Source organism: Acomys minous, assembly GCF_964271855.1.
Source record: "Acomys minous genome assembly, chromosome: 2".
NCBI lineage: Eukaryota > Metazoa > Chordata > Mammalia > Rodentia > Muridae > Acomys > Acomys minous.
This window is the reverse complement of record NC_140484.1, coordinates 52452935-52475815: the sequence shown is the minus strand read 5'-3', so window position 1 is coordinate 52475815 and position 22881 is coordinate 52452935. Positions and strand designations below refer to the sequence as shown.

At 51.0% G+C, this 22881-nt stretch overlaps 1 protein-coding gene and 1 long non-coding RNA gene across 5 annotated transcripts in view; one reads left to right on the top strand and one right to left on the bottom strand.

Annotated features, from left to right (window-relative positions):
- Positions 1–5873: 5873 nt before the first annotated feature.
- The window catches only part of SPTBN2 (spectrin beta, non-erythrocytic 2), a 43684-nt gene continuing 26676 nt past the window's right edge, over positions 5874–22881 (top strand). The window contains exons 1-7 of one of the 3 annotated variants that reach the window (XM_084773090.1): positions 5874–6308; positions 12999–13177; positions 18739–18890; positions 19283–19456; positions 20370–20461; positions 20575–20655; positions 21055–21170. In XM_084773090.1, coding sequence (XP_084629216.1) covers positions 13021–13177; positions 18739–18890; positions 19283–19456; positions 20370–20461; positions 20575–20655; positions 21055–21170 — 772 coding nt within the window. In that variant the 5' untranslated portion in view covers positions 5874–6308; positions 12999–13020. Of the gene's footprint in view, positions 6309–6847; positions 6981–12998; positions 13178–15764; positions 16109–18738; positions 18891–19282; positions 19457–20369; positions 20462–20574; positions 20656–21054; positions 21171–22881 lie in introns of those variants that run through there. The other 2 variants (XM_084773091.1, XM_084773089.1) reach the window with 2 other exon arrangements.
- Positions 7006–15562, bottom strand: LOC311592561. 2 transcript variants are annotated; one of them, XR_014777444.1, is made up of 5 exons: positions 15306–15562; positions 11420–11500; positions 9208–9667; positions 8718–9004; positions 7006–8639 (listed from the first exon to the last, which is right to left on the bottom strand). It is a non-coding gene; the product is annotated as an uncharacterized lncRNA (long non-coding RNA). The 2 variants fall into 2 exon arrangements; XR_014777443.1 differs by having other exon boundaries at positions 7006–9004.

The following is a 22881-nucleotide window of genomic DNA, read 5'->3' as shown; positions in this document are numbered from 1 at the left end:
CCCCGAACATGGGGCAGAGGCATGAGAATCCCAACCCCAAATCCCAGCATGGTCTACACACTGAGTTTCCGGCCAGGCTGGCCTACATACTTAGATCTTGTCTCAGACAAAACAAAAGTGACATCAAGAGCTGGGCGTGGTGGCACACACCTTTAATCCCAGCACTCGGGAGGCAGAGGCACATCAAGAGCCAGGTGTGGTAGAACACACCTTTAATCCCGGCACTCGGGAGGCAGAAGTAGGCGGATTGCTGTGAGTGTGAGGCCAGCCTGGTCTACAAAGCGAGTCCAGGACAGCAAGGCTACACAGAGAAACCCTGTCTGGAAGAAAAAAAAAAAAAGACAGACAGAAAGAAAGAAAAAGTGGGGCTGGAGAGATGGCTCAGAGGTTAAGGGCACTCACTAGCTGTTCTTCCAGAGGTCCTGAGTTCAATTCCCTGCAACCACATGGTGGCTCACAACCATCTGTAATGTGATCTGATGCCCTCTTCTGGCCTGCAGATGTACATGCAGACAGAGCACTCCATACATATAAATCTTTAAAAAAAGAAAGAAAGAAAAAGTGACATCAAGTAGAAACCTAAAGGGTGAGTAAATACTGAACAAATGGGGAATAACCTAGGAGAAATAGCAGGTCCAAATGCCCCCTCCCCCCTACTGTGTATTCAGACAGAATCTGTAACCAGACCAGCCTTGAACATTCTATGGAGTTAAGTTGGCCTTGAGTTGCTTTCTGAGCCTCCTGCCTCTGAGTGCTGACAGTCCTGTGCCACCATGAATAGCACGTTCAAAACTGCACACACACTGGTAAAATGTCTAGAGTTCCAGATGGTTATGACATAAATTAAGGAGGGATGAGGTAAGGCTGGAGAAGTATACAAGGTGTGTACACTTTGCGATGAAGCCCCTGAGGATTTCAGCAGGGGGATGCTCTCTGTCAAACTGATGGACTAAAGATGGTCCAGGAAAGAGGAACAGACTAAGTGAAAACCTAGACAAACACAGGAATTGAGGAAAACAACAACAACAAGGGTCTGGAAACATGAGCAAAGAGAAGAGTTGCTATCGATGCCCAGAGGGACAATGACTTTCAACTGGAATACAAACAGGATTACCTATGACCATTTTGTAAGAAGCCAAGAGAAGGAAAAGATAGATCTGGGTTGACTAAATCAACCACATCAGGGGCTGGGGAGATCTCGCAGTGGACAAAGCCTTTTGTTGTTGTTGTTGTTGTTTTGTTTTCTAAGACAGGATGTCTCTGTGTAGCCTTGGCTGTCCTGGACTCACTTTGTTGACCAGGCTGACCTCGAACTCACAGTGATCCGACCACCTCTGCCTCCCAAGGGCTGGGATTAAAGGTGTGCGCCACCACGCCCAGCTCAACAAAGTCTTTTTGTACAGACATGAGGACTTGAGTTCATAGTTCATTCAGCCGTGGGAATGCCAGGTGCAGCAGCAAAGTGCCTGTAACCCCACAACTGGGGAGTTGTCAGAGACAGGCAGAGTCCCCCAGCTCAACCAAAACAGAACAAATAGGGTGGAGAGTAAAAGAGGAAGATGCAGAAGTGAATGTGACCTAGGTATGTTAGAGAGGAAAGGGGGATTGCTGAGGATGGACTGAACAAGTAGGAGGAGGCAGGTGCCATTTTCTGATACGCAGTATGAGCAGGTTTGGGTGGGGGAAGACTACATGTGCTCTTGTGTATTAAGTTGATCACCTGCATCTCTCCCCTTCGGTCTCTACACTGATGTCTTTCAAATGGATTTTCTAAATGCAGGTGACTCCAAACCCATGTATAATTGACTAGCCAACATCTCCACTTGACTCAAAGACACCTTAGACCCAAAGTTCCAAAACCAATAGTCGCCCACCTTTTTAACCTGGCCATCCTGCCCTCCTTCTGCTTGCCCACTGCATCCTTCCCAAGCCCCTTTGGCCTCCAACACAGCTATCTCAAAGTCATTTCTATTCACATCTTGCCAGATTTTCCTGACGATGGACGTCTGTCCCCACTGCCATCATCTGAGTCCCCAGCACCAGTGTAACATTTTAACTGGCTTTGCTTCCAAATGGGCACCTTCCCATCCCCCTCCCCACACACCAGCTAACCCTTTGAAGAAAAAAAAACAAAGCCACCCATTTGACTTCCTTGTTTTAACCCTTCAATAGCTTCCAGGACACTGAAGGTAAACACACACACACTGAATTCTTTAAATGCTATAGGTAGCTCTGTTCAAAGCCCAGCTCCATCCCTTCCCATTGCAGTGATTCTGGACAAGGTGTTCTATCAGTGCCTCTGTTTTCTTATCTGTGAAATGGGCTTAATGTTTACCTCTCCATGCTCCTAAAGAGTTAAGTAAGGGGACTAGAGTGCTGGCTCAGGGTTTAAAAGTGCTTGCTGCTCTTGCAGAGGGTGAAGATTTGGTTCCCAGTCCCCACCTGGTAGCTCCAAACCATTCGTAACTCCAGTTCCAAGGGGTCCTATACCCTCTGGCCTCTGGGGGCACCAGTTACACACATGGTGGACATACATACATGCAGGCAAAACACCTGTGTACATAACTTTTTTAAAAATCTTTTTTAAAAATTAGATAAGCTTGTATTGAGGAGTCAGAGGCAGGAGAATTGTAGCAAATTGGGGGCAGGTTGGTCTAGATTACACAGCAATCTAGCGAGTTCCGGGCCTACATATACAGTGAGATTCTGAAAGAGAGAGAGAAAGGAGTCAGAAAGAAGGGAGAGAAGTGTCATGGAAGCTGCAGGAAATGGATAGGCTTTGATCAGCGTTAGCGACTGCTACTACTATTCCCCAGTCTCTGACTTGTCAGTGCCTCTTGTTTTCAATCTCAGTGAAATGATGAGAGTCCTCCCCTCATCCCTCTTTAACCAGGTTGCCACTCTCGGCTAAACTCTTACAGCACCTGAGGTTTTCATTCATAACCCTGATTGTACTCTGTGGTTAGAATGAGCAATCCCTTTATTACTGTCTGAGATCCCCACCGGAGGCTCCCCCAAGATCCTAACACAGTATCTGGCACATACTAAGGCATAACACTTTTTAATGGATGCCTGACAGAGATGCAGTGGAGCCGATGGGCGCAGACGGCTCCAGAAGGCTGCTTTTCGCTGTATAACGCTAACCAAGCAAGCACAAGGCCGTGGGCTCAATTCCAGAGAAAGGAAGGAGGCGGGGGAGAAGGTAGATGATGACAAAACAAACAGAGGGTCAAAATTTCTTAATATTTAGCCGGGCGTGGTGGCACATGCACTCCCAGCACTCGGGGAGGCAGAGGCAGGCGGATCGCTGTGAGTTCGAGGCCAGCCTGGTCTACAAGGTGAGTCCAGGACAGCCAAGGTTTACACGGAGAGACCCTGTCTTGAAAAACCAAAAAAATAAAAAAATAAAAAAATTCTCATTTTTTTAAGTTAGTGGATAATTAAGCATGTTTAAATGCTCGCCAGAAGGCGTGAGGGCCATGAGGGTGTGGGAGGGGATGAGCCTTAGAGCTGGAACCAGGAGAATCATTCTCAGAGGGAAGAGAGGCACCTCTTCCACGGTACAGAAAAGAGCTGAAAACTCAGTGCAGCCAAGACCCTCCCATGAATCCCTGCTAACCTAATCAGGAAACTGGAATTCTTTGAGCAGCTCGGCATGCTCGGTGGGTATCACTCCATTCACTTCTGCGACTCACAGGAAAAGGAAGCAGAGCCTCTCTTTGTCACTGACTGAACTGACTCATTACAGTGCAAAATAGCAAGTTTCCAAAGCAACCCAGCCACAGAGCTGAGGCGAGGGCGCTCGGCATCCCCTTTACTGAGCATGCGCTAAAGTAATGGCTGCCGTGGACTGAATGGGCTATTGCCAGTGGGATGCTGTTCTGGTTGGTGCTTTACCTGCAGTAATTCACTTGGTCCTCACATCTTACAGGCGAGGAAATGCAGTCCCAAAGAAGGAAGTTCATACCAAAGGTCATACAACAAAACCAACCAGGTTTAATCAATTATTTGTTTAGAGACTCCGTAGTCCAGCCCACCGAGTGCTCGGATCACCTGCGTGGACCACCACTCGAAGCTCCTAACTGGATTATTAATCTCCGGAGTCCAACTCCAAAGCCAGCGCTGCCTTCCCCGAGCCCTCTGGTACCAGGGATTGAATTCAAGGCCTTGCACATGCTAGGCAAGTGATCTACCACTGAGTTACTGCAGACCCCAAATCAAACTTTTAATTATTCTGCTGTACTCTTGTTTTTGTTTTTGTTTGTTTGTTTGTTTGTTTTTTCAAGACAGGGTTTCTCTGTGTAGTCTTGGCTGTCCTGGACTCACTTTGTAGACCAGGCTGCCCTCGAACTCACGGAGATCCGCCTGCCTCTACCTCCCAAGTGCTGAGATTAAAGGCGTATGCCACCACGACTGGCCTTATTCTGCCATACTCTTTCTCTAAACAGACTAGGAATTAGATGATAAGGAGTCTCTGCCGTAAATTAATCCTATTAATTTGGGCTTCCACTTAGGTGCCTCCTGATGACCACAGTCTAACAGGCTGCCTCTGAGACCCTCCGTCCCCAGACGCATGAGCAGCAGCAATGACTGGTTTCCAGTTTATCTGATGGTCAGCTGATTCCCATCCCATCACCAGTCTGTGGGGCTTTTGGTTTCTTTTTTGCTTTTGTTTTTGTTTTTAAGAGACAGGGTTTCTCTCTGTAGCCCTGGTTGTTCTGGATTTGCTTTGTAGACCAGGCTGGCCTCGAACTCAGAGCTCCTCCTGCCTCTGCCTCCCTGAGTGCTGGGATTAGAGGCGTGTGCCACGATGCCGGGCCCCATCACCAGTTTTAATGTCCCTGGCCTGGATTCCACAATGACCATTATGCACACCTTGGCCTCTTTCTTCCTCAACATCCTGAATATTCTGACTCTGGGGACAGGAAAAGCTTGTGACTCCACTGCCTGAAGGAGTGATGTGGGTTGTTTGTTTGTTTTGTTTTGTTTTGTTTGTAGTGCTGGCTAGCCTGGACCTCACAGGATTTGCCTGCCTCTGCCTTCTGCACATCCAACACAAGCGACTGGGCTAGCTGTTTGTTTGTTTTTGTTTTGTTTTGAAACCCTGAATTACATTTTATAGAGGGCTAACTTCCAGTTTAGTGGTAGAATCTCAGATCAGGTTAGCAGTCTTTAACAAAACTCCCCAATCCCTCCCCAACCCATTTTATACATGAAGAAAACCAAGGCCAGATAGGTGAAACAACATAGCTGTTTGGTCGTGGTAGAGAAATTTTGTTTTACCTTGCAGATTTGTTTGTTTGTTTTGTTTTTTGAGATACCTTGGCTGTCCTGGACTCACTTTGTAGACCAGGCTGGCCTCAAAGTCACAGAGATCCACCTGCCTCTGCCTCCCTGAGTGCTGGGATTACAGACCTACGCCACCACGCCCAGCTACCTTGCAGATTCTACCTTGCATATTTAAAAAAGTACATTAACACAGTGATTTCACTTTGTGAAAATCATACTTGATTACATGTAGCTGCTTTAGTTATGCATACCTTTCCAGAAAAAAAAAAAAGCAAAATGCTAAAATTTGGTCAATGATAAAGCCATTTTAAAACCTTAAGCCCAATAAGCCAACGAAAGAGCATTCCTTTTGTTGCCCTTACTTGCCCATTTCAGACATTCTTGGCGTCTGAGGGGCCCATCTCTTGTAGGGAGTATATAACCAAAGGCTCTCTACAGAATCCATCCTGGTTTTTTCCTCCTGGTTCCTGCTGAGCATAGTTAGCTCTCCAATCTGGAAGAACAGTACTTTCAGAGCTGGAGTGGGGGTGGGAGTGTCACATGACATAACGCACTTTTAGCACCCACTGCTAGCACCCACTCTGTGCATTTGCTCTGATTTGGTCATATTTCCTTCCTCTCCTAAGCAGATAGCAGCTCACCTTGGTTAATGCCATTAAACCGTAGACCACTCAGCTGCTACTAAGCCAAGAAGAAACCCAGCCGTGCCAGGCCTAGAAATGTCCATCCCTGCCCCCAACCCCCTTAAGACAGTGACTAGGCCAGAATTCTCCTGGTTGATAAATGAGAGGAGCTGAGGAGCCGCTGTGATGACGGCTCCGAGAATCTGATTTGTGAGAAGGCGAATCTCCAGAAGCACCATGGAGATGCTTTTGGAAAGCGGGCCAGCCTACCTGCCGGAAGGAGGCCGAGAGAAAGGGGGCAAGGCAAAGAGAAACGCTTAAGCAAGATGGCCAGGAGGTGCCCAAAAAGGGACATTTGAAAAGGAAACGGGGCCGCATCTCGGGGAAACCTCGGAGGTAAGTGACATTAAAAAAGGGTTGCGCATCCCGGCAAGGCGCGACCGAGACAAAGGTGGAATGTCCAAACTCAGAAGAATGAGCCCCGTTAGCTGTGGGTGGTACCCAGACGCCCAAGGGGTGTCGCGGGGCTGGTGAGGACCGGAAGGTGGGGGTCAAGCGGCGCATCCACGCGGAAGACCGTGGGGGGTCGGGAGCCAGCGAAGGAACGGCAGTCCTGAATTTGCCCCTGGGAAGGTCAGCGACCCCCGTCCGGGAAACCGCTGCAGGAACCTAGAGGGGCCGCGGTTGCCATGGTGCCGGGCGGGGAGGGGGTGACTCGCGCCCCGCCCCAAGCCCCGCGGGGCTGCGAGCTCCAGATGGTCCCGGGCCTCCCGCGGGAGCCGGCGGCCTGCGGCTGGGGGAGGCTATTGTCCTCCTTCCGCGGCGCCGCAGTCCCGCCGCTCGCGCCCGCGCACAGCCGCCACGCGCCCCGCGGCCGCCGGCCCCGCGCGCCCCCCGCGCCGCTCGCGCCCTGTGACAGCGCCCGCCTGCCGTGCGCCCCGGGCCGCCCCGCCGCCGCCGCCTGTAGCCGCCTGCAACCACCTCTGGCGACCCGGCTTTAGGCGCGGCGACCACTAGTGCGCCCCCGCCAGCCGCGCCCCCGCTGCCCCGCAGGCGCTCCGCACCCAGGTAAGTGCAGCCTGAGCCCCGGCCCGCTTTGTCCCGGCCGGCAAGAAGGCGCGCTTTGTGCGGCCGCGTGCAGGCGGCGGGGTCGGTCCTGGGGAGCTCAGGAGGGAGGATGCGACGCCGAGTGCCGGGTCGTGTGAGGGCCAACCAGGTACCACTGTGAAAACCGAGGGGGCTCTAGGTTTGGGGGCAAGCGGACCTCTATGGAGCGCAGAGAAGAGTCTGGAAGAGTTGAGCTGACCGACGCACTGATGGATCGGGGTCGCTTGGGCTCGGAGCGCTTCTGGCAGCGCAGGCTTTTCGAGGTGCGGCGGTTCTTGACGCGGACCGGCCAGCGCCGGTCATGGAACTGGGGATGCGCTAAGGTCTGCCCCGGGCCTGTAAATACCCGGCTTCCTTTAGCTCCGCAGCTTGATAGCAGCTGGCTGTGGGGCTGCGTGGGCTTCTCACCTCTGTGGTAGCCAGCTCCATGCTGCCCTTTAGGTCTCACATTGGTATGAGAAGTGGACACGACTGCTGTGGAGGCGACTGCTACAGAGGCTGAAAACCTCCTTCAGGCAGTGAGGAAACGTTGTGTAAGGTGTTGCTTGGGCCCTGGACGTTTACAGGGCTGTGGAGTTTGCCAGTCGCACAAGTACCCAGCAAGGCTGCAGGTTCCAATTGGAGCTCCACCATCCATGTATCCACCATCCACTCTGGCTCCAGCCACCTTGCACCCCTTCAGGAGCCCATGACACTGCATGCTTGTCTGAGATGCAGGCATGCCCCTGTCCTGACATGATTTCTCCGTGGGCTGTTTCTCAGCTGCCTTCCCCCATTACAATTCTGATTTTGTTAGCCTGGTTTTGTAGGCACTGTCAGTCGATATCCACAACCCAGTTTCTCTTGAGGGTGAAGAGGACAGAGTGAGTTCCGTCTGTACACGAGTGTATCTCAGTGTGAGCGTCAGGCAGCCTCTCGGCATTTTGAGAGGAGCGCAGCATCAGTGGTGAAGGAAAAGCTAAGATGGTGCTTAGACTTTTCTGGAAAAGAAACTGATGTAAGCTCAAGCTTAGGGACGGGGGTGGTAAGGGAGGGGAAGTGAGTGAATAATTACGCCCGGGGTGGAGGATTTTTTAGCTTGTTTATTTTTTTAGACCAGGTGATCATCCTGCCGGGTTCTTGGGTGCTGGGATTACAGGTGTGCAACACTTTGCTCAGCCTAAATAGCAGATTCTAAAGGAGAAATGAAAATTTCAGTTGTCTTCAGCCCAGCTCCCACATTTCTTACATCGCACTGAGCTTTATCACTGCCTCGGGAAAGGTTGGGGTTGGGTTTTTTTTTCTCCTCTCCTTGCGCCCACCCGAGGCATCTCTCTCTTGCTTTTCTTAAGCACTGTGGGTTTCACTGTGGTTCTTTTTCCTTTTCTCTCCCTGCCATCCCATCTATTTATACTTTGAGTTAAATGAGATTTTTTTTTTTTTTTTTTTTACTTTGCTAACGTTTCTTCCTGCCTGTCCTAATGTATTATTTACCCTCTGGTCATTTATTCAATTCTGACTTCCCCAGGCTGTTGGGCCCTGTCTCCTTCCTCTAGGTACTACCAGGTCAGCTTGAGTCGGGCCAGAGCCAACTTAAACCTCCTTCTTCCTCTGCTGTGGCCTGGGGCTCTCCCTCCTGTCCTGAGGGGGAAAGAGGTGTTTAGTTTAGCTTGGGATAGGGCCTGAACACACTTAGAGGCCACAGGAAGTCACACTCACCCCTGACACGTTGTGACTTCTCAGTCTTGAGAGTATCCCTAAGTAGTTCAGCCGTCATCTTTGGACATCAGGGGCCCTCTGTGTAGACGCCCCCCTCTCTGAGCAGCTGGGGAGTGAGTTAGGTATGCCTAGTCCCAGGCCCATTCCAGATGTGCCAAGCCTGAAATGAGGTATGGAGGGGGGCCCAGCGCTCAGGTCATGTGACTTGCATTTGAGGCTCCTTTGCCCTGAAAATCCTCCGGCAGAGAAGCAGGTTCTTTCTCCTCCCATCTCCACTCTCTCCATCCCTAAGAAAAACATTGATTCAATGACCAAAATAAGACTGATGATGAATTCATGTCACATCTCTTTATTGAATACCTCTTCTGCTGGGCCCAGAAAGGGCCGGTGGCGGGGGAGGGGGGGAGACCAACACCCCAGTTTTCAAGAAGTTAAAAGTGGAACAAGCAGCGACATATAAACAGCTAGCAGTCATAAACGTGATACGCACCGTGGTTGCTGTATTCAGAGCGTTGAATGAAGCAGGGAGGAGGGAGGCTCGCTCTGAGGGAGGTAGCGAATTAGTCTGAATCAGGGTGTAGTGACAGGAGGCATTAGAGGACAGGGCAGGGCAGAAAACAGGGAGAGAGGGTCGAGCTGCCCGCAGGACCAACACATGTCTAAGCAGAGTCTGTCCTCAGCGGTGCTTGGGCAGGCATAGGCTCCCGCAGGACCGCTAGCCTGGAGCTGAAGGGAGATAACCCTGCCCTGATGCTAACCACATAAGCCGAGGTCAGCGGCCAAGGATGAGGGAGTGTAGAACTGTAACCTGGATTAACGGTGGCACCTCCCTTCATGTCAGAGTTCAGGAATCCTTGGAGGAGAGGAAACTTGAGGATTCTCCGTTGAAGGGGGAAGACAGTTTTTATGCAGCTGGGGATTTGCTTGGACCTGTGAGCATAAGGGGCAATCTGGGTAGGGAAACACAAGCAGAAAACAGTAAGACTCTGGAGATGGCGACTGTTGGAACACAGAAAACATATTGTACAGGATGATGGGGGGGGAGATGGGTAGGTGGGGGGGAAGGGGGGCGGTGCAGAGGTGGAATGCTTAGAAACTGATTGTCAAGACACAGAGCCCTAGAGCCACAGTGCTGAACAATTCCAGAGAGCATTGTCCCCGTGATCTGCTGGGATAAGCCCTGTGGAGTCACAGCATAGTGACCCGTGAGGGTCTGTGGCCCGTGAGCCCCTGTGCCGTGTTAGTTCCTTATCTGTACCATAGCACGCTTGGAGAAGCAGGTCCCAAAGCCTGTGAAGTCCCAGACTTGATTTTGGAGAGAAGAGTGTTTTATGCTCATGTTTTTAGTCTCATTTAGTGAGACTCTGGCTCCAGACTTTCTCCCCCCAAATTACAAGAGTTTATAGAAAGGCCTTACCGGCCAGACATCCCTGGAAAGCCAGGATTGCAGACCTGGACACTAGTAGGTCCTGGGAGGAGCAAAAGGGAATGGTGGGGTCTGCAGAGAAGTTGGCAGCACTTCCGTACCTGAAGGCATCCATTGGCAACAAACAAATAAAATCAACGACAAAAAAGCCAGGGCTGGTTTTAGTAAGTTTGTATTCGTTTTGTTGTTGTTGTTGTTTGGTTTTTTTGTCTTATAAAAAGAAACCAGTAAAGTAAACGAATGAGGAGGAAACTGGAGGTCATTATGGGAGTGCTTTTGCTGGAAGATCTGTGGAGAGGTTGGGTTCTAACACTTCCTTCAGCGGAGCTGAGAGTAGCCTCTGGTTAGGAGGCTTTAACTACAAACACAGAGTAGGGCTGAGGGCTTCTGTCTGAGTCAGACTCTAGTTTCTTGTTCAAAACCAAAAGTGCTGGGTGACTGGTTCAGGTCATACCTGGCTCTTTGCTCAGGGTGGTTCAACTCTGCCCTACAATTTAGTTTTATATAAATATTTACAGAGCAAATCCAGTGACTCTGTTGGTAGAAAATGACGGGAAAGAAGTCCGAGGGCTAATGGAAATTCAGCTCCCTGTCTATAGGGGAATGAAAGATCCAAATCTTGGAACTAGAGAAGTTTATTCTTTACAACTTGGCCTTGTTAGCTTTAACGGTCACTGTGATAAAGCCTTGTCTTCAGAGAGGAAAGCCTCCTTTAAGGAACTGCTTGGAGCAGCTTGGCCTGTGGGCCTGTCTGTGGGGAGGTTGTCTAGATTGTTGATTGGCATAAGAGGCCTCAGTCCACTGGGGGAAGCACCATTCCCTGAGCAGGTGGCACAGGGCTGTAGCCAGCCAGCCAGCCAAGCAGTGCAGTCCTCTGTGGCTTTGCTTCAAGCTCCTGCTTGAGTTGCTGCCCTGCTGTCCCTCAGTGATGGATTGTGACTTCAAATTCATAAGCCAAAAAATCATTTCCTCCCTAAGTTGGTTTTAGTCAGAGGGTTTTTTATCACAGCAATGGATGCGGAAAGCAGAGCCCACGTCTTTGTGCTATTCCCAGGAAAATCCTGGTGTGAGGTGGGGGTGGGGGGTGAGGGTGGGGTGGAGGGGTGGGGTGGGGAGGTGGGGCAGCCCTGCCCTGCCCTGTAATAGGACCAGCTTCAGCTCTTTGAAACCAGCTAATCATAGTAGCCAAGTTCTGCCTTTGCGTGCCCTGTGAACACTCCTCTCTCCCCACCTCACCACCCAGCCTTCCCCAAACCACATGAGAAGCTTTCCTCACCTCCTTCCTTCCCAGATCAGTTACTGCCAAGGATATATAGCCTTGGACTAGGTGCTTAAGTAGTTCTTGAGTTTAAAATGTCTATGTGGAAGAGATAGTAGGAAAATGAAAAGGATGTAGGATTTAGAGTTCTGTTAAAGTTACGACTCTCTACCCCCACCCCATTGCCTTGATTGGCTACTCAATGTTGTATCTCACAGGAACTTTGAACCTTGCAGACTTTCAAAAAACTCCCCAGCAGCTAATCTGAAACTCACATGAGGACAAAGTGTGTTTGCTTAAGTTAAGGTCATAGACAGCACTGGCAAGCATACATGGCAAGATGATCTTTTTTAAAAGTCAGAAAGAGAGCTCAGCGAGGTGGCCCACACCTATAATCTCAGCACTCAGGGAAGCAGAGGCAGGCAGATCTCTATGAGTTCAAGGTCAGCCTGGTCTACAAAGCGAGTCCAGGACAGCCAAGGCTACACAGGGCAACCCTGTCTCGGAAACAAAACAGAAAGAACCTTGCTTCAGAACCTAGTACTGCGGCTTCAGGCCACATGGGCCTTGAGCCAGTGGGTTAACTACAGCAGCACGGCTACTTCATCTGTGGATCAGGGAAGCCCCCAGCTCCTAAAGGGCAGGACCACATCTCATAGCATTTGGGTTTTTTGTTTGTTTTGTTTTCGCTTGTAGTCCTGGCTGTCCTGGACTTTCTTTGTAGACCAGGCTGGCCTTGAACTCACAGAGATCCGCCTGCCTCTGCCTCCCGAGTGCTGGGATTAAAGGCGTGCGCCACCACGCCCGGCTCTCGCAGCACTTGTTAAGTAGTTAGAAAGCATTTTCTGTAGCAGCAAAAAAGAACCCAAAAGGTAAGAAACACGCTGTGTCCTCCTATGAACGCCTAGACCCTTGGCCCATGCTTGCCTCAGTGCATCCATCTTTTTTATGTACCGAGGTAGATTTATCTCAGCTCTAGATTAGAGTTGGGGTCTTTAATGTCCAGTTGCCTATACAGAAGACTCGGAACAAGAGTAGAAGTGGAGACTGAAAGAACATCATTTCCTATTTCCTGCCCAAGAGGACCTATACCTGCTGCCTGCATCACCCTGAGACCTGCCCTCACCTCCTGCTCTGCCCTAGCGAACTCTGGCCTGTGGCCCTTGAAGCCATTCCTTTCTACTTTGTGCTTCCAGGCACCACTGTTTCCTTCCTACCGTCCTTCATGGGCATCTGTCATTGCTGTCTAGCCACTACCCATAGGCCTCTGCCACAGCCGAGGAGAGCAGATCCAGATCCAGGGCAAGTGAGCCAGGCGTGGTGGCCCACATGCTTGACTCAGAGGCAGGCAAATCTCTTTAAGTTCAATGGCAGCCTAGTGTACGAAGCACGTTCCAGATCGGGCGATGGGGGGATGGGTAACACAAGAGAAACCCTGTCTCAAAAAAAAAAAAAAAAAAAAAGAGAGCGAGAGAGAGAGAGAGAGAAAGAAAGAAAGAAAAGCGAGCAAACAAAAAGAAAGAAAAAGGGCGTGATGAGTGACAGGCTCAGCATCCCCAAGGCGCGCCTCACCCAGCGACGTCTGTCTTTTTTGTAGGAACAGGAAGCCACCCACCACCATGAGCAGCACTCTGTCACCCACAGACTTCGACAGCTTGGAGATCCAGGGCCAGTATAGTGACATCAACAACCGCTGGGACCTGCCCGACTCAGATTGGGACAATGACAGCAGTTCAGCCCGCCTCTTTGAGAGGTCCAGAATCAAGGCCCTGGCAGGTAAGGAAGGGCAGGGGGATGGTGGGATTGCTGGAGATGGGTCTGTGAGCTTGGGAGGGAGAATCTTTGGTCTTTGTGGGGAAGGCCTCGTTTTCTAAGCTGCTGCCCTAAAGAAGCAGGGACACCCCACCACCACCCCCTGCCCCCTCACCACCACCCCCATCCACCTCAAGGATAAATGTAATGCAGTGCACAACGCGCCCTAGCTTCCTTCTCCCCTAACCTGGGAAGTAGCCAGCTGGGTAGGTGAGCTCAGTTTCAGAGTCAGGTCTCTGTCCCTGCCCTGCTTTGCCTTCTCACTACAGTTGTCATTTATGTCCCCACCCTCCCCCTCACCTTCCCTCCCAGTGTGCCTCCCTTAATTCCCACCGTCACTTCCCACACCGGTTCCCCTCCCTGCCCATTATACCTTCCTGGTACTCTGCCCACCTGTCCCTCTACCTGCTGCCTCTCACTCCTATTATTTTATTTGCCTGTTCCCTGAAGCAACTCTCTCAGCAGCTGCCGTCCCGTTCTCCCAGGCCTTGTGCTCCTCTCCCGCCCCATCCAGGTCCCTGCCCTCCCCTATGGCCAAGGCTCTCCCCTTGGCTGAACTGGGTACAGACAAACCAGTCTGACAGGCCTCCCTGCCTTGGGGGTGTGTGTGTGTGTGTAAGGGGGGGGGGGTAGTGGTCATAGCAACTGGAGCGCAGCTGCCACCTGACACCGCCACCAGCCAGTGGCTGCTTTGAGACTGAGTCACGCACACACCCTAAGGCCACCCACCCAATCTGCCTTCCACATTCATCCTACTCTCCTCAAAGCTACTGACCTGTGGTGGCTTAGCCAGTTCCAGGATGAGAGAGAGAGAGCCTTACTTGCACTTAAGGAGTGATTTCCCCAGTGGGGCGGGTCTCAGCAGAAGAGATTTGGAGGCCTAGATGATTTTTAACAAATACAGGCTCTCAAGAAAGATGGACCTTAGAACTTTTAGGCAGGTAGAACTCATGATTTTTTAAAATTAATTAATTTTATTTATTTATTTATTTATTTTAGTTTTTTGAGACAGGGTTTCTCAGTGTAGCCTTTGGCTGTCTTGGACTCCCTTTGTAGACCAGGCTGGCCTCGAACTCGTAGAGATCCCCTTGCCTCTGCTGGGATTAAAGGCGTGCGCCACCTCGCCCGGCTTAGAACTCATGATTCTTAAAAGCTTTCCCGGAAATGATCCTCAGCCAGCCCAGCATGAGACAATGGCTACAGCTCGTGGGGTTCGTGAGCCACTTTCTCCTGGCATTTTCCTGCCTGGGCCTGAAGAATGGCTGATGAAATACTCATATCAGTTCTTCCATAGCTCAGGGATGGCAAAAAAAAACGTGGGGCATGGAAAATGCCACCTCTTTTGGAGAAGAATGCCTGACATTCTAGTTCTTTCTAGATTCATGTATCCTCGAGTACAACCACTGATGTCACTGTGCACATTGCTTCCCAAGACTCCCAAGACATCCGCACTGACACATACCTCACAACTTACTGTGTCTGTTCAGGCCACACGCCAACCAACGTGATCATATCTATGTGCATGTGCTACATGCTACCCGGTAAATTTGCGAGGTCTACTTCATATGACAGATGCTACCCAGGACCCTGACCATGTCTGTGAGATGCCTCAGGCCACCCAGTATGGCTACCATGTCCGGGCACTTGCCATACATGTCCCAACATTCTCAAACTCTGCAGCAAGTCCTGTGCCAATCAGAACTGTCACCATATGAACACACACACACACACACACACACACACACACACACACACACACACACGCTCGCGTGCACACACACATAGTGCTCTCATTGAGTGTTTATCCCTGCCCGAGGCTGGGTTCCCCTGAAGAGGTATCTATGAATGGGCTTTGCTTTGTACGGTGCCTCTCACTCAGTAGGTGCCAAGTCCTAAATGATTAAAAATGAGGAGGAACCAGTAAGTGTAGGCTGCCAATGACAAAAGCAGAAGCCGGAGAAGAGGTAGGAAGGGCACCTAGTAGACATGCCCAATATTAGGGTGTCCGAGGACTGGGGTGTTGACTGAGGAGCATGGCGGGCAGCAGAACAGCAGAAAAGGGCTGGTACTGGAGGACAGTCACAGTACTTACTCCCCAGAGGAGGCCATAGAAGTCAAACGCAGGCACACCTGGCCTCTCTTCCAGGATCTCCTCGCCTCCATATTTCTCTCCTCGCGGGGCTGAGATCCAAGCTCAGGCATCCTGGTAGGAGCCCACCCAGAGACTCCCAGAGAGGTTGGCCCACCTGCGGACCTGAGAGCAGGAATTTGCTTTGGGCCCCACTCTGGCAGGTTTTCCCTAGTCTTGGGCAACTAGTAGCTTGACGAGCAGGTCTCTGAGTGCTGGCAACTCCCTCCTCCGCCCATGCAGGGCCTGGCCAAGCCCCAACTGGCTCCGCCTCCTGAGCAGCCTGCCCCTCCCCCCGCCACTGTCCGACCTGTTTGTCTGGAGCTGCCTCTGTCTCTTCTCCCCACAACCAGGTGTGCCCTACTCACTGTCTCAGAAGCTCAGGCATCCCATAACTTCCGCCCCCCCCCCCCACTCCTTGAAACTCTCAGCATCCTTGAAACCACTCCACCCAGCCAGGTACGGGAAGCCTATTTCTGGACCACCACCACCCCCAGCACAGGCTCAGGGGACACACACTCCTCGCCCTGCCTGCAGGGGAGCATGGACTCTGGGCCACAGGCTGAGTAGGAGGCAGGCAGCAGGCACCATGAGTGCGAACGGAGTGGGCAGGGTACATGGAAACGGCCTGAACGGGGCTGGTGAGTTTTACTATGAGGCCGTGGAAGGGTCTCAGAACCCTGGGGGCGTCCTGCTCTCGCCAGCCGCCTTCATCAACCCTGCTCAGTACGCGAGCGTGCTGGAAGGACGGTTCAAACAGCTTCAAGGTGAGTTTCCCCGGGCAGGGTGGGGTGGGGGTTGGGGGGGTTGGGGTGGAGGGTGGGGGGAGACTTGTGCCAAAGGGAATCTGGGACAAGAAGAGAGCTAGCAGGCCCCAAAGCCATGCCTACCGCTTTCTGTGACTCAAAATGTTTATGTCGAGGGACAAGGGTGGTGAAGCTTAGAGGAAATCCTTCCAAGTAGCCAGAGAATGCAGGCTTCTGTGGACAACTGGCCTCCCACTGAATGGGGGGGGGGGGTCGGGGTGTGACCTTGAGGTTCCCTGCTGGGTGCCAAGGTGGTGTGGATGGAAAGAGCTTGTAGACCAATGTCATCATCTGGAGAGACCACGGCAGTCTTCCTTGGCTGCTCGCCCTCATGGTTTGGCTGCGCTGGCCTTGATGAGGAAGGAGCGGAGGACAGTGGGCCAGAGGCTTAGGACCTAGAGCTTTTATGTATTTTCCTGGCTTCTGAGTGGGTGTGAAGGGAGCATGTGTGGAAAACGAAGGAGACCATGTGTCTAAGGAGAGGGTTTGTGGTCACAGGTCCCACAGAGGTCTGAACAGGAACGCTCATCTGGGCACAGATAAGTTTATTTCATGGTGTGTGTGTGTGTGTGTGTGTGTGTGTGTGTGTGTGTGTGTGTGTTTAGGGATATTGTGGGTGTCTTCTGACGCTATACTTTGGTGCCTGGATATACCAGGTCTTTCTAGGTACTATGTCCACTTTTAGTCTGTCTGTGTGCTTCATGCCCGCAGGGCAGGTGTCAGGGAGCGCTGCAAGAGCTAGGGCGTATTCCACACGGTGACCAGGACCCCAGGTTTGGCACAGGAACTGGAGATGAGAAAGTCAGGAGTAGACTTGGGTGTGTGGCTGTTTTATTGGGGGGAGGGGGGTGCAGTGCTGGTGCTGACACAGAGACAAATGGGACTCCACACACTTCCCACTGGAGCCGGGTCCTCACATGGGCTCTCTAAGGGCAACTGGCAGGAATCCTGGCCTCCAAAATGGCTTAAAATCTTTAGGGCTTAAAACCTTTCCTGTGCATTTTCAAAGTTTGTAACCATCAGTTTCCTGTGCTACCTGACAGTACCTCTTGTCAGGAGCTCCCTGGGGATGAGAGGCTGCCCAGCCTTGCCTGCTTGCTTGCTTCTTTCTTTCTTTCTTTCTTTCTTTCTTTCTTTCTTTCTTTCTTTCTTTCTTTCATGTACATTGGTGTTTTGCCTGCATGTGTCTGTGTGAGAGAGTCAGATCTCCTGGACCTAGAGTTAGAGACGGTTGTGAGCTGCCATGTGGGTGCTGAGAATTGAACCCTGGTCCTCTGGGAGAGCAGCCAGTGCTCTTAACCTCTGAGCCATCTCTCCAGCCCCCAAGTTCTTATTTCTTGTTTGTTTTTGTTTGAAACGGGATCTCACTGTCTGGTGAGATCCACTGTAGCTGGTCTGGAATTCACAAAGATCCTCCTGCCTCAGCCTCCCAAGATTAAAGGCATGTGCCACCACGCCTGGCCTAAATTCTTATAAAGTATTTCTTAATCTTGGAGTGTTGGTGTTCCAGGCCTGGATCCTCTACAGGCAACTGTGCAACTCTGCCTTAGGCTGGAGTATCTGACCTTATCTTTTTCTGTACATGACCCAGGACAGGGAGCCCTGCTTAAAGGCCCACACAGTCTCTGCACTGTCAAGTCTGGTTGCTGACCGTCTAGGAAATCTGCTGCCATATTTAGATGCCACACCTTCTCCCTTGTCCATATCTGAAAGAGGAGGTACCTGCCTTCCTCCGGTAGGGAGCTTTGTTGTACTGGACACCTGCAAGATGTACTGTATATAATATCTCATGCAATTGCCACGTGATCCAATAAAGTAGGAAGTAATATGCTCATCCTACAGATGGAGAAACTGAGGCACGGAGTAAGCTGCCAGTATTTCAATACTGTTACAGCATGAAGCCTACCTACCCCCAACCTGGACCGTTTCTTCTATCCTTTCTTCTTTTTGTTTGTTTGTTTGGTTGGTTTTTTATGTTTTGTGTGGTTTTTTGTTTTTTGTTTTTTTTCCAGACAAGATTCCTCTGTGTAGCCCTGTCTGTCCTTAAACTCACTCTGTAGACCAGGCTGGGCTTGAATTTAGAGATCTACCTGTCTCAGCCTCTGGAGTGCTGGGATTAAAAGTATGACCCACCACTGCCTGGCTCCATCCTTGAGGCCTCTTTTGTCTGTCTTGCTTTACTTATCCTTTGCTCAGGAGCTCATTCAAGCCTCTTAATTTCTTTTTTCTTTCTTTTCTTTTTTTTTTTCTTTTTTTTCTTCTTTGGTTTTTCGAGACAGGGTTTCTCTGTGTAACCTGAAGTCGCTTTGTAGACCAGGCTGGCCTTGAACTCACAGCGATCCACCTGCCTCTGCCTCCCAAGTGCTGGGATTACAGGCGTGCGCCACCCCCCACCCCACCCCCCAGCTTGAACTTCATTTCTTAACTGTATAGATTATTGTTTGTTTGTTTTTTTCTCTTGACCATCCCCAGCTATCACTTCCACTCTCTCAGGCATCCCAGGGACCCCATCCTACACCCTGCCTGTTGGTGTTTAGAAGCAGGCATACTGTCCTTGAAGGACAGAAATGATTTTTCATTCCCCCCTGCAGATGAGCGAGAAGCCGTGCAGAAGAAAACCTTCACGAAGTGGGTGAACTCCCACCTGGCCCGGGTGACATGCCGGGTGGGAGACCTGTACAGCGACCTGCGGGACGGGCGCAACCTCCTGAGGCTCCTGGAGGTGCTCTCGGGAGAGACCCTGGTGAGCTGGGGAAACGGATGGAAAAAGGGAGCCTCAGAGACTGGCCAAGGGAGCAAATCACAGGAAGAGGCTGTAGAGAGCTGAGCAAAACACGGTGGCTCCTCTGCCCAGAGGCTTTGCTCCGTGGATTACATGGGAGCCATGCTTTGCAGAGACAGGAACAGTGACCCCATTGAAAACATTTCTTCTTCCACCCGCTCTGGGTGCAATTAATTCCCTTGGGAATCTTAATCTGCCCAAGCCCCATCTGTGACCTTGCTTGGGCTCTGTGACCTCTGGCCTGACCCCAGGGCTGGTCCTGTGGTCCCTGAAGGAGATAATGGGAGGTGTAGAGCAGGTTTGTGAGGAAGCCGTGGTCCATGCCGCTGTGCCCTCCATCCCCTGCCTGACAGCCGAAGCCCACGAAGGGCCGGATGCGGATTCACTGCCTGGAGAATGTGGATAAAGCCCTGCAGTTTCTGAAGGAGCAGAAAGTACACTTGGAAAACATGGGCTCTCACGACATTGTGGATGGAAACCACCGTCTGACCCTCGGGCTGGTGTGGACCATCATCCTTCGGTTCCAGGTATCCGCCAGGTGGTTTACACTCCCCACACTGTTACTGATGGTCTGTGACAGGATAAATACAAAAACCGAGGTGCTGGAGAGGTGGCACAGCAGGGAAGAGCACCATAATGGCTACTCTTCCAGAGGACCTGAGTTCAATTCCCAGGCCCCATATGGCGATTCCCAACCACCACTAACTCTAGTACTAGGGGATGTGATGCCATCTTCAGTGAACACTAACACACGCACAGTGCACAGACAAACATACCCATACACATAAAAATAAAATAATAATAAATAAACTTGAAGAATTGAGCATCTAGGCTGGGCGTGGTGGCCCACGCCTTTGATCCCAGCACTTGGGAGGCAGAGGCAGGTGGGTCGCTGTGAGTATGAGGCCAGCCAGGTCTACAGAGTGAGTCCCAGGACATCTAGGGCTACACAGAGAAACCCTGTCTCAAAAAGCAAATGGAAAAACACAAAACAAAACAAAACCTGAGCAGCTAGAACTTTCTAGATCAGTTTGCCTTTGAAGCACCGTCCTTGCATCTGACAGGGTCTTGTCAACTTTCCGTGTTGGACTCTGCCTGGTGCCATCTCAGCTCCTCTGATTGAACCCTACTCCTCCCCGGCTGACCTCCAAGCAGAGCTTTTTCAGCTCCACCTTTGAAAGCCAGCTCCCAGAAGGCACTCATTCAGCTGCCCGTATTCTCCACCTGGCAGAACCAGCTCTCTTCCATCTAGGCACTGCCAACTCCATTGACATCCCACAAGCCCTGATAATGTGTCACAAGCCCCGGATATAAGGGTCCAGGCCTGTCCCGTCACACAGCACCCCCAAAGATCAGTTTCCTGTGGTTCTCTTGAGTGTGTCAGATAACACCAAGAGTGTTGACACTAGGAGTGAAGGTCTAGCTTGCTACTTTTCTTAGATCCAAGACATCAGTGTGGAGACAGAGGACAACAAGGAGAAGAAGTCAGCCAAGGATGCCCTGCTGCTGTGGTGCCAGATGAAGACCGCAGGGTAAGAGGGCGTGGCCACACCCAGAGTGGACGGTATAGGAAGGATGGGCTCCGCCCTTGTTCCACAGACCTGGGCTGAGCGCTCTCTGCCTTTTTCGTGGTCTGTCCATATAGGTATCCCAATGTCAACGTGCACAACTTCACCACCAGTTGGAGGGACGGGCTGGCCTTCAATGCCATCGTGCACAAGCACCGGTGAGAACACGGGTTTAGCGAACACACGGGTGAAGGACCCGGGTACCCAGCATAGGCTGGGAGAGTGGCTGAGTTACCTCATAGCTATAGAGAGGGGGAAAAAAATGAAGGGAAATCCCAGTCCTTGGGAAGCAGAAGAATAACAAAATCAAGGCCAGCCGGGTCTCATAGTGAGTTCCAGGCCAGTCAAGGCTATGTTAAGAGAGACCCTGCCTCAAAAAGAAGGAAGGAAAAAAAAGAATGTGGGATAGGAGCCAGGAAGTAGGATGCTGGACCCTGGGTGGGCTTTGGGGTGTTTCCAGCCAGCAGTACATTTACTTTTATCCTTAGGATCTGACATGCTTTTTGATGTGTTCTGTGTCCTGCCTCCCCCGCCCCTACCCCTCACCCCCACCCCAGGCCGGACCTGCTGGATTTTGAGTCCCTGAAGAAGTGCAATGCTCACTACAATCTGCAGAATGCTTTCAATCTGGCTGAAAAGGAACTCGGCCTGACCAAGCTCCTGGATCCTGAAGGTGGGCCAGTGCTCCGCAGAGCCAGTGTAGGGAAGACAGAGGCAAACTGGTGGGGGTGGGGTGGGGTGGGGTGGGAGTAGGCTGGGGGTGGTTGCCAGGATGGGGGTGAAGAAGGACCATCAGCAGTCCAGGGATGTAAATGTTCTGGAATTAGGTGGTGGTCATAATTTCCACAACCTTGTGAATACACCCGAGGCCACTGAACCTTATTCTTCTAAGGGATAGCTTTTTATGGTAAAAGTTGTACCTTGGGGAAAAAAAAGTGCCCGAGTGGTGGCTTACACTCAGCAGGCAAAGGTAGGAGGATTAGGAATTTGAGGCCAGCCTTGCTATAAAGCAGGTTTGAGGCCAGTCTGGGCTGCATGAGTCTCCACCTCAAAACAAACAAAGTTTGCATGAAGAAAGGGAGCTGTGCCTCAGAAAGAGCTCTTGGTTTGGCTTAGTTTCCTCATCTCCAGAATAAGAAGACAAGGCCTGGGCATGAAACTCAGAGGTAGAGTGGTCACTGTGTACGCTCTAGCATCACAGAAATAAATTAAATAAAAATTTAAAAAGTAAAATGAGAGGCCTCTGGTTCACAGGATCTCTGACGTATTCTAAGATCCTGGTGTTTTAGATAAGCTGTGTGACCCGCGGTTCATTCTGAGAACTAGCCCATGCTCAGACGCCCCTCTGACTCCCTGCATGGTGCTGAGGTCAGCTGTGGTCACTAAGCTCTGACTTTGTCCCTGGTGCTGCATTACTCTTTATATGCCTTACTTGTCCCAACACCATTTCTTTGCCATTATTCTCCTCATTTTCCGGAAGAGACGAGGACTTCATAGGTCATGTGACCTGCTGAAGGTCGTAGACCTGATCCAGCTGAGATTCAGGTTCAGCCCAGCTCTAGAGCCTGTTTCTCCCACTGCCTTTGCAGGGCAGAGCAATCTGGGTGCACCCAGAAAAAGGCGGAGGGCCAGACCACACGCCCCTGCTGGAATTGGTCCTTCTTACTTGCCTGGCTAGTTCGATTCTCTTTCTCCCTGGTTTTTCTTTTTTCTTTATTTCTTTCTTTCTTTCTTCCTTTCTTTTTTTTCTACGAGACAGGGTTTCTCTGTGTAGCCTTGATTATCCTGTACTGGCTTTGTAGACCAGGCTGGCCTTGAACTCAGCGATCTGCCTGCCTCTGCCTGCTGAATGCTGGGATTAAAGGTGTGCAACACCACCACCGGGTTCTCTCCCTGATTTTTCATTCCTCTAGTATCCCTATCTCCTGTGTCTTCTTAGTTCAGAATGGCAAGTTTGTATTCAATTCTCACTCAGAATATCTTGGCTACTTAGAAACAGAAAGCTAAGTGCAAAGTTCCTTGGAGAATATTTGCAAAGCATGGCTACCATAGGTGCTATTTTTTTTTAAAAAAGTATTTTATTTGAGGTTTTATGCCTGTCACTCCTTCCAATCCTTATCCTACTCTAATCTCTTCTAAAGTCCTAACACTAGGTAGGTGAGAAAGAAGGTCAGAGGGGAAGGGACAGTGACCTCTTTAGACTGCTTCCTGCTGATTCAGGTCATTGGGTTCCTTGGGGCAAGTCCCGTCTTTATTGTCAGGCTATCTCCAACTTGTTCTCCTCAAAACTGTAACAACAGCGACCAGGATCAACAGAGGGGGCAGCAGTTCCCTTCTCCGGAGCACCGCTGGCCTCTCTCTGGCCTCTGACATTTATACCCTCT